A 17,398-nucleotide genomic window follows, 5' to 3' on the forward strand; every position below is an offset into this window, starting at 1 on the left:
GGCAAAAAGCCTAAAGAGAATAAGTCTACTCACCAGAACAAATACAATAAGCTGTATACTGTACATTAAGCTGTAGTTGTTCTGGTGACTATAGTATTCCTTTATTAAAAAGTTGACCTTCTGATGTCTAAACATAAAGCTTAAAGGAACAGTATAGCGTTAGGAATATAAACATGCATTCCTAACGCTTTAGTTTCTAACCCCCATCCCACCACAAAAAAAAAAAAAAAAGTAGATTTATTTTTACCTTTTTTCTATCGCTGTGAATGCGTTGCATATCAGCACACTGCCACCATCAACTGCTGCTCAATGACTGGGTTCTCAACACAGAAATATCTCTAGTGGCCACCAGGATCTGTGTTTAACCCTAAAATGGAAACATTGTGTTTTACATTGAAGGGTTAAAACTAAGGGTCACTGCACCCAGACCACCTCATTGTGATGAAGTGATCTGGGTGCCTTTAGTGGCCCTTTAAAATGTATCCTCCCGTACTGTAAACACAGATTCACATAGCATTATATTAACAGAGAGCTGCTAACGCAGGAAGACAAACTGCACAATTCAGGCCAAAATAGCCGCACTAGAGAAGTTCTCAATATCAGAGACTGTAGTGAATAATAGGCTCCAAAAATGTTTGCCGATATAGGAACACCTTGTATGAGCAAAACAGGTAGAGCTACATAGATGGTTAAAGAAGAAAAGAAAGCAGTTATCTGTAAAAAATAAAATAAAAAAAATAATTATCTTACATGCAAACGTAGGTGGGGGGAAAAAACTAACAGTGGTTCTGAAAGGGGGGGAGGGTTAATAAAACTGAGCTTGTAATAGCTGCAGATCTGATGTCGGCAGCCAATCAGTATTTCTGATTGACAGCTGGGCAGGTGTTTTTAGCGTGGGCTTGTAACTATACCGATTTCTACTGAAATCGGCACCTTTGTAATCTGAAAGAGAAGACAAAAAAAAAATCAGACTCCATATACATACAGAGTGCGTCGGACACGAAATTGGGCCCTTGTACTTTTTCAATAGGTTCCCAATGATTGCAATAGGTCTCCAGGACATGGAAAATGAGACAAATCTCAGTGTATCCTTCCTGGTAAATGTTTCATATACAGAACGGCCATCAGGTCATAATAACAGGTTTACTAAAGCAGAAATGCCTTATCCAGCACATTGGGGTCCTCAAAGAATAATAATATGTCACTGAGCTAACTGTAAAATTAAAGAAAGGGTCGCCAAACTTCCTATTAGCATCTTATTAAAGTCTATACCTCCCAACACATGGAGACCAGGATGGGGTTGGTGAAGCCGTCAGGGGGTGTCGCCTTTCACTGACAGGCTCCATGACTGGCTCCCAGCCTTTACGACCATGCACGGTCCTAGTGGTCGCTACAGTTTTACTTTCCGGAGTCAGATCCTTTGGATCCTTTGGATCTGACGCAGGACTCTCTTCCTGAGAGCGGGACAGTTGGGAGGACTGTTTAGTTCCCTGCTAAATAAGTACTTGATTAATAAAAGGAGGGCGGTATTTTGGCCTAAATTAACTAGGGCTACGCCTTGGGGGCAACAGAATCTGATGGGAGTAGGGTCCCTAGTTACAGACTGCTTCATAAAACGGCAATTCACTGCCTCCGAACACAGGGTTACCAGCAATAACTCAGCCAATGTTTTTTGGGCTGCTCTCGATGCAGTCTTCGGGAACCGGACTGATAAACCGGCAAGCTCACCTACGTCCCCACCACTAGACTCCACAGGAGCGTGCCTGCGTGATTAAATATTAAATGTTAATATATGTGTGTGGTAAAATGTATAGGGGTGTGCAGAGACCTGGCTAATTCTAAATACATCCACAGAGTAGAAGGGAATATGAAAAGCACAACAAATAACTCGACCCTGAATTAGATGTAATTACTTGGAAACCAATGTGCAGTTATCAGGTTTCCATCTCCCTTACATGACGGCAGCAATTCTCACATCAGCTATACTATATTGTTTAGTGCCATTACTGACATTTTATCCGGCGCCTTTTGTAGTATAGCAGAGCGGGAGCTAATTTGGACTTCACTCGTTCTGTATGTCTTGTTTACACAAAGAACAATGTGTGAGCGTGCGCTGCCACTTTCTACAGAATTACAATCTGTGCAGCGTGTAGGCCCAGAGCCCACGCTCCTCATGCTAGACCACCATGGTCCCAAAACACCCTTCTTTACCAATAATCTACTTGTCATCCCGTTTATTCACCTTGAAGTGGTAAAAGTAGGGGAATGTGTGACTAAGGAAGTTCTACATCCACCTGATTGGTGGATATATCAGCACCGATTATCTACAACTAATATTGAAAATCCAATTTGAATTATCGTATCGTTTATAGATATGATTTGGATGTACAAATAGTTTGTATTTTTCAAGTGACCTTCCCTATTCACACTGTGTGTTGGCAAGAGAATGGTCTCTTATTACCGAAACCTAAAGAAAAATAATCTGTGACTGAAACCCAAGTGTAAATATACATTTAAATATCAATCAATGAGCAGAACTGGAATTTTGCATTAAAACATGTGTCTACTTGTCTCGCTGAATGCCATCTCCATGTAGGTTTTTCATCCTTTACATTTTCTGATATGTAGCTCATTTAATATTATTTATTGGGTCAGTAGCGCCATATGGTGCTCTAGGGATTTATCTTACTGCCAAGAGACTAGGTTGGACTACTTATTTAGGGGGGGTCATGCTCTATGAAATGCTTCCTTTTTTGAGAAAACGCTTTTATTAATTAGACTGTATAGTGTTGTTTATTTAAGGGTGAAAACAAAATGAGTTTCCTTTAAAAGCGCCTTCCTTTTTGCCTCATAATTAAGAGGGGAGAGGGAGGGAAATCAGATTGGCGAACTGCTAACAATCAAACAGGATCACACTTACATGTGTCTGACCGAGTCACGTAATCAGCATTTAAACCTAAAGTACTCAGTACTCCTACCTCACAAACCGAAAAACCTATTGACACACACCACACCAAATTAAACATGGAAAATCACCTTTGGAGGGTGGGGCCTGGCTGTTGAGTTGGCTAGATTCCATCTAATGCTGCTCCAGCCTGAGGTCCTACAATCCAGCGGATATCTCTCTCTAGAGGGCCTGCATGGACAGATACTTGGCAGTATCACTTGGGTTATGCAAGGGGGAATGCAACAGTCACATTATTGTGTGATTTGCCACTGAAAAAATAGAGTTTATGTGCCTGAAGTCTACCCAACTATGCACAAGTGTCTCAAGGTTGGCAGGACACCAATATAGTACCTGAATATATCTACCTTAACACTACTTAACACTTAACACTTTTAAGGAACGAACCAGTATGTGATGTGACATCTGGTCTTGGCCATCAGTTCCTGCTGGTCATCTTTTTGCTGTGTATAAGTAATGTCGGCCCTACCTGCTTACCAGGTACAAATTATTTGTACTATCGGAGGACAAGATGTCCCACCATTCACAGACTAATCCACAAGCGCAATTCTGGAATGTCTACCTTCAACATGTATCCAGTTGTGGCAGCAATAAATATTAAGCTGTGGTCAAGGGATTGTGACCTCAAGGTGGTGGGTGCATTTCAGAATGCTGCTTTGGACTACTCAAGCTGCTTTCATAACTCAACTGGTTGTTGAAGTTCAAAGATAAGTGGCTGCTAAGTCGAGATCCCTGTTGTGTGGGAGCAGTTAAGGCCCCTGATGGACCGGTGGTCTGATGAAGCCTGATGTGGTGGAGGCTAGTATGGTGAGAGGTGTCAGAGGCTGTGGTGGTACCCTGCGTGGAGCCCAGACCAGCAGGTAAAGCATAGGGGCTGGTGGACTGTGAATTTTTTGAGAAAGGGGTTCCTGTGGACTGTTCTGGATTTTTAGCAGGCGTTAAATCATTGGGCTGACCAGTGGGGATAAGAGAGACTGCTTTTCCTGTGTGCATACATTTCAGCTTATGTGAGATTGGAAGGGATAGGAAGGTGCTGGCTGTAGTCTCATCTTTCGAAGGAGAAGGCTCACTGGACACGTGCTGTGTACCTTTCCTATTCCAGTGACTTGATTTTATTACCAGTATAGTATATAGTGAGCCTTATTATTTGGGGGGGCCTTGTTGTGTTTAGTTTACAAACATGTGTAGGGTCCTTAGTGTTTTACAACTATCCTGGGTGCTTACCAGAGACACAATCACATGAAGGACTCTGTTGTATAATAATATAGTCTGTATCTATAGTGTACCTACCTTAATCTCCCTCTATTTTCTTTGCTTTTTGTGATAACTAAAAAACATGTCCATGTTAGTGTAGATTGGATCAGTTAGGAGACGTTTATCTGCTTTATTAGGAGTAAGATTCATGCAGATTCTTAGCATACCTAAACTTATTGATTGGGTCATTTTTCACAATAATCAACAATCAGCCATCCTATGACTGGAATACATACAAGCTTGTATCTTCATCATGCTTATGTTATCACTAAAGTCTTCAATATAATTTCTAGTCTCCTGGGGCTCAAACGTGTTAAAAACACAAGCTAGCCCAAATGGCTCTCCCTTGCCTCCCTAAATATAGTAAAATCTTACATTTATTCCAGGCTGCTGGTGCTGGCTCTGTCCCTGATCTGCCTCCTTAGCTGACATCATCAGAAGTGAAATCTCAGCTAATTACAATCCCTTAGGAAAGCATTGTATTGACGGAGATTGACAATTCTGACGATTTCAGCCAAGGAGGGCCAGGCGGCGAAGGAATACAAATATGTGCTTGTAATGCTATAGTGCCCTAGTCACTGCTTATATGACCAGTGCTGTCAGGGTTAAAAAAGGTAGTTTACACACCTTCTTTCTCTTGCCAGTCTCCTCCCTCAAATTCCACCTCATTGATGGAGATCATCGATGTTGATGAGCTCAGCCATCCCAATGCTTTCCAATTAGCAAAACGCTGTGATGTGCCCCCTAAGAATATCTGACTAAAATTGAGTTTTACTCTGTATGTTACAGGAAGAGCCTCTCGTGGCTGTCATACTGGCAGAACAGCAGTCATATCAACTGCTGGGTTAAAAGGGGAGGCACATGGCAGCCAGACCATTTCATTGAGCTGAGATGGTGCCAAGTGTTACTTCAAGTCTTCTGTAATATTGTTTTACCTTTGACTCAAAAACCTTAATGAATACAAAACCACTTGCGGCTGCTGCCAAAACAAACATTCAGGCTGGCAATATGGTCATGAGCCGGGACAGATCTGACTTTAATCAGGTTAAAGGAGTAAACAAACAATCCCTGGCATTAGTTTCCTTCACCACCCACATTCCAAATGATTATTTTAGATTTCCGATTGTCACAGTATCACACTCAGATTGGCATGAGCTGTGGCAATCCCATATTTACTTTCTATAGTATTATCTTTTTTTATATTTAAACTTGATAAAGTTGAGCTAGAGCCGAAGGAAGAATTAAAGGACGGAGAAGCTCTTGGAGTTCAATATTCACCAACGCGGTTAATCTTGGCACTGCGGCTGGTCTAATCAGGTTACTCAGTCACAAACATAGCTCACCCATATTTGCTATTAAAACAATTCAAAAGCTGATTTAAGTGACAGATTGTTGCGCCTCTGGAATACATCAGTTGTACAAAAGGTGACCATATCACTTCAAAGAGGTGATACTCACATTTTAGTTGAGGTGTTTTGTTTTTCTTTAACTATACTGCTGGGTTTCAGGACTTTCTAAATTGCTATAATTTATTTAAGCCCAGTTCTTAGCCAAGGAGAAGAATGACAACCTAAAGTTTCTATATAGAGGTTTTTAACGTAAGAAGTATTCCTGGCATGGGCTGGAATATCTCCCCAAACAGGAGGGGATAGATGTATTTTTATTCCAATAAAACCTGAATCATTGTTTGGGTGGGAGGGCGACAGAATAAGACTTTTTTTTTTCTTACAGGCAAGAGGTAACAGTTCTACTTTTTACAAATAAACATTTTATTTAAAACAAAATATATAAAATGTGAATAATTTGTGCCAAAATTCATGACTGTTTAAATTCATTCATCTGTTTACTTTTACAGGAGTACAAAAAAAAAAGGTGGCACTGGGGTCTATTCCCTGTATAGTGAATAGCAGGGGACTAAAACCGAGATTTGTTAAATTTATGCCAGAATAGCCAAAGTGGGACACTTTCAACTGATTATATTCCAAACTCCATTATTTTAGCTACATTTTACAAAGGCTTTTTTATTTTTTTAGTTCCCCTTAGTTCACGATTTATTGAATAAACCCTTGCGCTGCTTTCTGGGGAAGAAAAGGGAATTTTTACCACTCACATATAACATGTCCGTCCAACCTCCCCACCCCCCTGCATCAAACTGTCAAGTCGATTTTTTTTTATTTTTTTTTATGTGTGTCTCTTGTGATAACTGTTGCACTATATCGGCCCGTGGGCAAATCATTGCATGCCACTTGTGATGCAGTCGTACTAGAGTCGTATTTTTTTTTGTTTGTTTGGTTTTTTTACGTTTATCATCGCGTAGGAATCTTCTGGGTTTTTTTGCATACGGAATTTTGTAACTTCTGCCTTTTACAAGTTGTGGTATTTTCCAGGCTTGTTACTTTACAATAATATTGTCTCACTAACTGCAGAATAAATATCAAAGTAATAAAAACGGACTACTTTGATGTCTACCGAGACGAAATGACCTGTTTTATGTGAAAACCCACTGACTTTCTATAAACCCAATTGTAAAGTTGTTGATATACTGTAAGCTATTAAACGGTACTGAAAAACACTATGATGCTGTATGTCTCGTCTCTTTTGTACAGATTTTTTTCTGTTTTTTACGATAGGGACTGTCAAATGTGAGGTTCAGGATTCTGCAAAAATACGAACTAAAAGTTAACTATATGTTATAGAGTTCTAAAATATTTTTATATTATATTTAATATTGGAGGTATTTTTAATTTGTGCCAAATGCCTTTTTGTTTTGGCTCCACTACTGCGTGCCATGCAAATTAAATTTAAAGAACACTCCAAACCCCTAAACTAAGATATCCGCAGGTTTATAATGTGACACAATTGCAACATCCAAGCGGGTAAAGTCTATACTTCTCAAAGAGAAGCACTGCATTCAGAGAAGCACTGAAGGGCAGCACGGCATTTATAGTGATCTTTGGCCCCACGTTTCTCTATGAAAAGAATCTGATTGTAAAATTTGGGAGTTCAAGAGTGTGATTGCTACGGATGATGCTAGACCGCCAACACATGGTTCAGATAACAAGATCTGATTGTGCTGTTGGTGACTTTAAGAGGGGTCTAAATTTAATAAAGACTGCCTTACTAGGCATGACTGGTAAGAGTCATTCATAGTTTGAAATTAGGCACCAGACAAGACGAGTGGCTAATTGCTGTACTAAGGCTGTTGGCTGACGGGTTCTGAAACATCTGGAGGTTTGCAAAGGAATATGTATATGCCTAAAAAGATTTCTCAACAATAAATTATAATGTTGCTGACAGGCCTATAACACCTGTGACACCCCATACATATGACATTGTGACATTCCAATTACACCAGGCACTTGTGTTACACCAATGGGCTCCTAACCTTGACAAAAATGTTCATGTAAATATGCAATCACAATTGCATGCCTCACACTGTCCCAATTTTGACAGAACCGTGCCACTTTTTGGGTCCTGTTTTTGGGGACACCAGGGAACTCTCTCCCAACAAGCATTGCAGGAGCACATCATAAAACACGCTTGCGCTATGCTCAACGAGCTGGCATGTATTTACACCAGGCTGATCAGGAAATAAAGGGGGGCAGACCTACCACCCTGTCTAGGTGGTCTGCTATTTTGAGGCAAAGCCAGTGATGCGATCGTGTCACTCCCGATTCTATGGACGCCGGAGTTGTGAGGTATGCAATTGTAAAATCTCAGTGATAATGTTAATGTAAAGGAACCAAAGGTCTACTTGTCCTTAGAGTAATCCTGGTGTACATGTGCTATAGGAATTGCAAAACCTGATGATGTTTTACCCCTGTATTTCTAGAGCATGTTGAACAACGTCAAAGGGATACAAAATATTTTGACGCTCTTTAACTTTATGAGCATTTTCATTTAGTAAATTAAGAGAATGCCGTCATTTTGAGGCAGCACATACATAGAGAGATCCAGTATAGAGAGAGATCCATCGATCTTAGCGATATACCGGCTTAGATGTCACCATTAAGATTTTCTACCACAACTGTGGTGCATGGAGGGATTTTCACTCAAATGCAATTGCCAAAAAGTAAGTGCTGTTCATTTATCACGAGGGCAAACACTATCATGAGATATAAATAAAAAATACATGCATTTATTGGTGCTTCTTACTTTTGCGATTATGGTCACTCCCTTTTTTAATCACAAAAATGAACATTCCCGATGTTACTTTTGCAAGGTGTGTCACGGATAGAATTGTGTGGAGGTTCCGGACCAGCTCCCCAGGAGCCCCTGCAGCCACACATATTGTCGTCGTATAGAGTGTTTAGAGCTACACTATGAGCTTGCCATTTGTGGTCAAGTAACCTGTAAAAACACCTTATATTGTGATTTGTGTGGTCGTTAAAGCAAGTCAATGGTAGAAACAATCACAAGTAAGTGAATATAAAAGGTGCCCAAGTGCTACTCTCACTAAATTTACAATTTAAAACTGTGGAATTAAGTGTTTGAGGAAGCAGGTAAAAACAAAGTAAAAAAATTAACTGTGCAAAACAAGTGTGTATTATGCAGCAACTAAACAAAATGAAAATAAAAGCTAAAGTATTTCTTAAATAGAAATCAAACAATTTGTGTGCATGAAAAAAAATACTAAATCAGTAGTGGGGAAAGTGATGGAAACCATGTTAAAGGATAGGATTGCTGAACATCTAAAAACACATGGATTTCAAGATCGGAGACAACATGGGTTTATTTCAGGGAGATCATGCCAAACTAATCTTATTGATTTTTTGATTGGGTAACTAAAATTATAGATCAGGGTGGTTCAGTAGACATTGCTTACCTAGATTTCAGTAAAATGTACTAATACTAAGTAATTTTTACTTAGTATTAGTAAATTTGTCTGAAAGACCAATTTAGATCTTTCAGCCTTTTGGTCGATAGCTCCCTAATACCATGGGAATTAGGGAGCTATCTACTTAGCAGCTGCAAGAAAAGTCCCGAAGTGCCGAACTGAATGGCCGAAGTCACAGATTTCAGCATGCCGAACCAAAATTTTTCGCCATGCACATCCCTAGAATATAGTATCTATCTGTGCGATACGTTCATTGAATCTAGTATCTATCTGTGCGATACGTTCATTGAATCTAGTATCTATCTGTGCAATACGTTCATTGAATCTAGTATCTATCTGTGCAATACGTTCATTGAATCTAGTATCTATCTGTGTGTTACGTTCATTGAATCTAGTATTTATCTGTGTGATACGTTCGTTGAATCTAGTATCTATCTGTGCGATACGTTCGTTGAATCTAGTATCTATCTGTGTGATACGTTCGTTGAATCTAGTATCTGTGATACGTTCGTTGAATCTAGTATTTATCTGTGCGATACGTTCATTCAATCTAGTATCTATCTGTGCGATACGTTCGTTGAATCTAGTATCTATCCGTGCGCTTGCAACTTAAAGGCATGATAAACAGGGTACAAGGGGCATCTGTGGATTTAGAGAGACAGTGCATGAACGATTATCATCATCAGATCAGGATAGTCTGTTTTTTGCATAAGGATTTCAAGCTACTGTGCCTTATTTTTTATTGAAGACCGATAGCCCTTGGGAGACAGTAACTCAGGAAATCCCTGTGATACATAAAGCCTTTGGGGCACAAAGTTAACGGGTTCTAGTAGCCAGTTTTCTACTTATTATTATTTATATTCACTGGCACGACATGGGTTTTTAGAGATCTTAAGCCAGACAAGATTACCAACTAAACCTATTGTAGGCGCCCTAGAAGGCTAAATAACAGCACTTATAATAGGTTTCTATTTATTATTGTCACTCACTGGCACGACAGGGGACTTTAGAGTTTCTAAGCCAGACTAGGCTACGAATTAGAACCTAGTTTTGGTGCCCTAGAAGGCTAAACAACAGCATTAACCATATGATAATACACCATCGATCTTCAGAGTGATATAGCAAGATAATTTCGGTCAGGCAGCCTTAGAACAATTACTGCATCTCTTCCCTATAGATCCCTTTATTCACACTAAATGTTCCTCACATGGTAATAAATGTATATATTTCGCTGATCAAAAATCAATATGTAAAAGATTAATAACAAATAGATCTGAGCAAATAAGCACAGATTCATATATATATGAAAATAATCTAGGCATAATTCCGTATCATTACAAATAGGGGAGACCTTAGGTATGCAGTATCATTGCAAACACGGCACAAATACAGATTTAATTATATACAAACATAATTGTGATACTATTACCTAGGCAACAAATTGCATATGATTACGCATGTCATATCACTACCAAGGATATACTATTACTAGTATACCAATGTGTATATACATTTCTATTTCTAACTTCGCCTTGAGCAGTAAAATATCCCTTAATTGAATATTTTCTCTTTAACTTTTATTAGTAATTTCTGTAAAATGAATAAAGTTTTATCTTTCTTGGGACACTCAACACAAATGTATCCAGTTATCTGGGTTACCCCCAGGAAGAGTGATCCCTAAGCTTCCACTTTTTTCAAAATCATAACCAATCAAATTCCATCCGTTTATTAGTTTATCATCAGCTAGTTAGTTAATCAGGAATTTTAAAAGACTAGGTGCCCTTGAAGGCACAGCTTCGTTATATGGGGTTATTGCTTACCGTTACCCTATTTTCAGTGTTAAATAGGATCTCTCACTTGTCTTTAACGATCTGATTTTTTTTTATTTTTTTTTAAAGGGATGCTGTAGTCACCTGAACAACTTTAGCTTAATGAAGCAGCTGTGCAAAAAATGGGTCGCAGTCAGTATACTCTTGCGACCCATTTTTTTTGCTTTCCACAAGTTTAAAGGGATAATCCAGATGTGAACCCCTTGCTCACGGTGCCTAGAGAGATATCAGCTATGCCTCACTGATGATGCCTAACAAGGCTGAAACGATCGTCTGGGGTTGCTGTGTCTCTCGTGCAGAGGGAACTTGCTGGCATTTCGGATCTGGACTGCCCGTATGGGTGGGACCAGTCTGATATGCTTCAGATATGTTCTCTCTGTAATGGCACAAGATGAGCTAAAACCAGCTTGAGGTCTGAGCGGGGACCCACCGAAGGGCAGGCTATTTCAGCTGCTGCCCGTTCTCAGTATACTCTTGCGACCCATTTTTTAAAATCATATTTTATACTTTTTTTTAGTAAATTATATGATATGATGAAAATAGCGGTATCTTTAGAAAGACCATTTAATGGCGGGAAAAACGATATGTAAGGTGTGTGGGTACAGTAAATGAGTAAGAGGAAAATTACAGCTAAACACAAACACCGCAGAAATGTAAAAACAGCCCTGGTCCTTAACGGTAAGAAAATTGAAAAACTGTCTGTTCACTAAGGGGTTAATTCAGGGGATAACCCCCACTGCACTAACCCATCCAATAAGTGTGTTAATTAGCAATCACCAAAAATTGTTCATTACAGGAATCTCAGTATCATGTACCTGGTCTAAAATATATTGTGTCAAGGTAAAAAAAAAAAAAAAACAACTATAACTTTAAACTAACTATGGTGCCTTTTAAGATCCCGAGAGAATAGCTGCAAATTAACACTCTCACCAAATGGATCTTGGAAAATCGCTGTTCTTTTCAGAAGATTTTGAAATGCCAGATTTTGTCCTTATAGCTAAAACTGTCAATACCCAATACCGTTATCAGCACAACAAACTAAAAAACTGGCAAAAAAAATAGAAACGTTCAATGTGATAAAAACGTTTCAGTGGTTAAGAAGAAACTGATGGTTAAACGGTTTGGTGGATTTCTTTGCTCTCTGTTGGGGTTTGCTATACCATTTCCTACCAATGTTCCGTCTAACAGATTTATTTATTATTTATTTATTAAAAATTCTTAAGAAACGCAGTCTTATTACCCATAGGGTCTCGATGCGCATACCAGCAATAAAAAACAGACAAAACAATATCCAGCAAACAACAGCATTATAATCACATGCATTTGGACCAGGTTAAAAATGTTCATGTCATCCCGTAAGCCTGAGCAAATAAAGCTGTTTTTAAGCTCCGGCGGAACTTCAGTAGATCATTCTCAAGTCTTAATGTCAGAGGCAGGGAGTTCCAAAATTGCGCTCCCTGAACTTCACTCGTTCTCCCTCCGCACTTTTTCTTTTTAAAATTTGGAATCTTCAATAAGGCTAAATCAGCCGATCTCAAGGATCGACTGGGAGCATAGCGTGTGAATTTATCCTTCAGATAGTCTGGTCCCATACCATGGACTGCCTTAAATACCAAACAACCATTTTTAAACAGAACCCGTTCACGAACGGGCAGCCAATGCAAGGCTCTTAATGATGGAGTGATATGGTCATTGCGGGCCACACCCGTAAGTAGCCTTGCAGCTGCGTTCTGTATCAACTGTAGCTTGTGTATGATGTTCTGAGGCAGTCCAAGGTACAGAGCATTGCAGTAGTCCAATCGGCTACCGATGATGGCGTTGACCACCGAGATTTGATCAGAGGAGGCAATGAATCTAAAAATAGACCTCAGAAGCCTCAGGTGGTAGTGGCAAGAGCTTACCACCTGATTAATCTGGGGCTTCATTGTCAACCTGGAGTCGAAAATGACTCCCAGATCTCTGACCTTGGTGGCAGGACTCGGAGGTGGAGAAAACGAGTCTGGCCATGAGGGAAAGATACTATTCACCTCCTGGTTACTGAAGATGATGCATTCAGTTTTGGAGCCATTAAGTTTTAGATAATTGGCTCCCATCCACGACTGGATATCCTGTAGGCAGGAAGAAAGATTGATTTGATCCTCCTTTTTCTTGGCCAGGCGAAAATACAACTGGGTATCGTCGGCATAGATATGATAGGGAAGCGTGTGGCGGCGGATGATATGGGTCAGTGGCCTCATATAGATGTTAAACAGGATTGGAGATAAGGCCGAACCCTGGGGGACTCCACATGTCAGGGAGATGTTAGAGGAGTAAAATGTCCCCAATTTTATAATGGAATATCGTGCAAATAACATTATTTGGTGCCTTAAAAAAAAAAAAAAAGAGCTGGATCTAATGCAGAAGAACACACCGCAATCTGAATCTGCTCATGAGTCTGTAACACAAGCAACCAGATGCTGATATCAGTCAACTAAATATGTCAACAGCTGTAAAGATATCAAGATACACCACAATACGGCGTAAATATTGATTGCGTTTTAATTCTTTTATTATTACCTGGAGATTCCAAATCTATGGAGCCTCACCAGTTACTGAAATCTATCATGATTCAGACAATTGCATTTCTGATTATATCAATAATATTAATGACTGGGATATAAAAAAGAAAAAAGTTGAACTGTTGCTTACTAGAATGACTGATGCAAAACACATTGCAATTGGAATAAGGGATAGCATGTGTATATATATATATATATATATATATATATATATACATATATATGGTTCTAATATTCTAGATCTGCTTCAGTGTGTTACACAGCGTCACAGAGTTAAAGCACACAATAGACCTCAAGACCTGTCGTTAGCATTACAGAGTAAACGCTTTCTAGACTAGGAAATCCTAACATTTGAGACTCATAATTCCCACTACACAACAAAAGGAACTGCACTCAGTCCCATCACTCTGAGCCAGGGTGCAACCAAACCAGGATTCAGCACCAGGTCCCAAATACAATGTGCTTAAAGTATAAAAAGGTTTAGGCACTCCAAGGTTCAGAAACAGCAATTTATTGACAAGCTTGACAAAGACCGTATAAGTCGAAACGTTGTGTGATATTGGGCTTTAATAAATTGCTGTATCGGAACCTCCGAGTGCCTAAACCTTTTCATAATTCCACTGACAAGACTTAACTTCTTACTTCAGGAATAATAAGAGATAAACGCTAGTTAGCGATTTGTTCCAATGCTAGTAACAACATTTTACCAGCTGTTGCTATCTCTCCAAGATTAAAACCCGTTACATGTAAAAAGATAAAATCAAGTTAATACAGTGATACCTCGGTTCACGAACGCTTCTGTTCACGAACAACTCGGTTCACGAACAGAAAAGTTCGTAAAAATATGCTCCGGTTCACGAACTCCGCCTCGGTTCACGAACGGCCATTTTAATGCTAATTTCAGGCTGTCACATGGTCGGGACTTCCTGTAGGAAGACCGTGGAGAGAAGAAGCAAGAATAAGAGACACAGAAAGAAGTACTCTGCAAGCATTATAAGTGATTATACTGTATTTTATCACATACAGTACATACTGTACACAGAAAGAAGTACTCTGCAAGCATTATACAGTACAGTAAGTGATTATACTGTATTTTATCACATACAGTACATACAGTACACAGAAAGAAGTACTGTACTCTGCAAGCATTATAAGTGATTATACTGTATTTTATCCCATACAGTACATACTGAACAGTTCACTGGACACCCAATATGGCTCCCAAGAAGCATAGTGGAAAGAAGAAAGTGCGGAGCAGCAATAAAGGTGACAAGAACAGCAATGCAGGTGACAATGTGCAAAGTGGAAATGCAAGTGACAATGTGCAAAGTGGAAATGCAAGTGACAATGTGCAAAGTGGAAATGCAGTTGACAATGTGCAAAGTGGAAATGCAGTTGACAATGTGCAAAGTGGAAATGCAGTTGACAATGTGCAAAGTGGAAATGCAGTTGACAATGTGCAAAGTGGAAATGCAGTTGACAATGTGCAAAGTGGAAATGCAAGTGACAATGTGCAAAGTGGAAATGCAAGTGACAATGTGCGAAGTGGAAATGCAGGTGACAATGTGCAAAGTGGAAATGCAAGTGACAAGAATGTGCAGCGCAAGCATGGTGGCAAAAAGAAAGTGCACAGCAGTAGTAAAGGTGACAGCAAGGTTGTGAAGAAAATAACCATTGAGCTGAAGAAGGAAATTATAGAAAAGCATGACCGTGGTATTCGTGTGACTGATCTGGCTTCGGAGTACAAGATGGCAAAGTCAACAATTTCGACTATTCTGAAAAACAAAGCCGCCATCAAAGGAGCTGATGTTGCAAAAGGAGTAACAATGTTAACCAAGCAGAGGACACAAGTGCTGGAAGAGGTGGAAAAACTTTTGTTGGTGTGGTTGAATGAGAAACAGCTGGCAGGTGATAGTGTAAGTGAAGCTATGATCTGTGAGAAAGCCAGGAAATTGCACAGTGATTTACAGCAAAGAAGCCCCTCTACAAGTGCAGCAAGTGACGAATTTAAAGCCAGTAGAGGGTGGTTTGAAAAATTCCGCAGGAGAACTGGCATCCACAGTGTGATTAGACATGGTGAGGCTTCCAGTTCTGACAAGGCCGCAGCAGAAGCTTACAAGTTAGAATTTGCAGAATTCATGAAGACAGAAGGATACGTCCCTCAACAAGTGTTCAACTGTGATGAAACAGGGCTCTTCTGGAAAAAAATGCCGAACAGAACCTATATCACACAGGAGGAAAAGGCCCTACCAGGGCACAAGCCCATGAAGGACAGATTGACCCTTTTGCTGTGTGCCAACGCAAGCGCCGATCTGAAAATTAAACCACTACTGGTGTACCATTCTCAGACCCCTCGTGCATTTAGGGAACAAAATGTGAACAAGGCCAGACTGCCCGTCATGTGGAGAGCCAATGCCAAAGCTTGGGTCACAAGGCAATTGTTTATGGAATGGCTGCACGAGGTGTTTGCACCCACCGTCAGAAAATATCTTTCTGATAACCAGCTGCCTGAAAGGTGCCTTCTTCTGATGGACAATGCCCCAGCACACCCTCCAGCCTTGGTGGATGATATGGATGCTGAGTATGACTTCATCAAGGTAAAGTTCCTCCCCCCCAACACAACACCACTTCTGCAGCCCATGGACCAGCAAGTCATCTGCAACTTTAAGAAGCTGTACACAAAGGCGCTCTTCACTAGGTGTTTTAATGTCACTTCAGAGACATCCTTGACTTTGAAAGAATTCTGGAAGAAACATTTCAATGTTGTCCACTGCATTAACCTCATTGACAAAGCCTGGGAAGAGGTCACTTCCCGAACCCTAAGTTCAGCCTGGAGGAAACTGTGGCCAGAATGTGTCGCTGAACGTGAACATGACTTAGAAGGGTCTGATGCAGAGGTAGTGGAGGAAATTGTGTCCATGGGCAAGAATATGGGTCTGGACGTTGATGGTGCTGATGTGGAAGAGCTTGTTGAGGAACATAGGGAGGAGCTGACCACGGAAGAACTTTATGAACTCCACAGTGAGCAGCAGAAGGCACTTCTTGAGGAGCATTCCAATGAGGAGGAAGAAGAAAGGGAGGAGGTTAGCAGTGATGCCATAAAATCCATTATGCAAAAATGGAATGAGTGCCATGATTTCTTTGAAAAGCACCACCCCAACATTACTGTCACAAACAGAGTGTTAAATCTCATGAATGATAATGTGGTCTCTCATTTCCGGAGGGTTATGCAGCGCAGAAAGAGACAAGTGACATTGGACAGATTTTTCAGACAAACTGAGCCTGCAGCTAGGAGACAAAGGAGAGAGGAAACCCCTGAAGAAGATCTCCCTGATGTCCTTATGGAGGGGGACTCTCCCCCCAAACAATAACTGCCTCCCACCTTACTGTCCTCTCTTAATAAATAACTACAGTATACTGTACTTTACTAATGTGTATTGTCATTTGTTTCATATTTTTGGGCTTCAAAAACCCCCCAAAAAAAGTCAGCACGGATTAACCGGATTTACATTGAACCCTATGGGAAAATGTGCCTCGGTTCACGACCAATTCGGTTCGCGACCAGAGTCAGTTCACGAATTAAGTTCGTGAACCGAGGTATCACTGTAACTGCAAATGTTTTATACATCCTATATAGAGAGACAAGTGAGCCAATCATCTCTCTCCATTAATATTTGTTGAATGACAAAATGGGGTTCCCAGGTCCCCAATAACACAAGATTAGGACCAGACACATGATCTGCAAGTTATAGATAATTACACAGGAGCCAGGTGGTGGCCAGTCTCCTCCCCTCCTAAATTACCTAAGGGGGCAAGAAGATTCCCAGTGTGGCTCTAACATGGGTAACCTACCAGGGGGCCAGGAGATGTTAAATTAACTTGACCCAAACTACGTCTCTAAGAGACTAACTCCTAAATTGCCAAAGTGGCAAGGAGATGTCATGTTTCCTATCCT

At 40.2% G+C, this 17,398-nt stretch overlaps 1 protein-coding gene across 1 annotated transcript; it reads left to right on the plus strand.

The window, feature by feature from the left end:
* Positions 1 to 14,657: 14,657 nt before the first annotated feature.
* Positions 14,658 to 16,814, plus strand: LOC134573707 (tigger transposable element-derived protein 1-like). Its single transcript, XM_063433487.1, has 2 exons — positions 14,658 to 14,730; positions 15,001 to 16,814. The coding sequence occupies exons 1-2, from the start codon at positions 14,658 to 14,660 to the stop codon at positions 16,812 to 16,814; spliced, it is 1,887 nt and encodes a 628-aa protein (XP_063289557.1).
* Positions 16,815 to 17,398: the final 584 nt, after the last annotated feature.

Source organism: Pelobates fuscus, chromosome 9, assembly GCF_036172605.1.
Source record: "Pelobates fuscus isolate aPelFus1 chromosome 9, aPelFus1.pri, whole genome shotgun sequence".
Classification (NCBI taxonomy): domain Eukaryota; kingdom Metazoa; phylum Chordata; class Amphibia; order Anura; family Pelobatidae; genus Pelobates; species Pelobates fuscus.

Bases quoted from the DNA above. Each gene is read 5' to 3' on its own strand.
- LOC134573707 (XM_063433487.1), top strand. From the start codon at position 14,658: ATGGCTCCCAAGAAGCATAGTGGAAAGAAGAAAGTGCGGAGCAGCAAT. The intron at 14,731-15,000 runs GTGACAATGTGC...GTGGAAATGCAG, and splicing joins TGACAAGAACAGCAATGCAG to GTGACAATGTGCAAAGTGGA.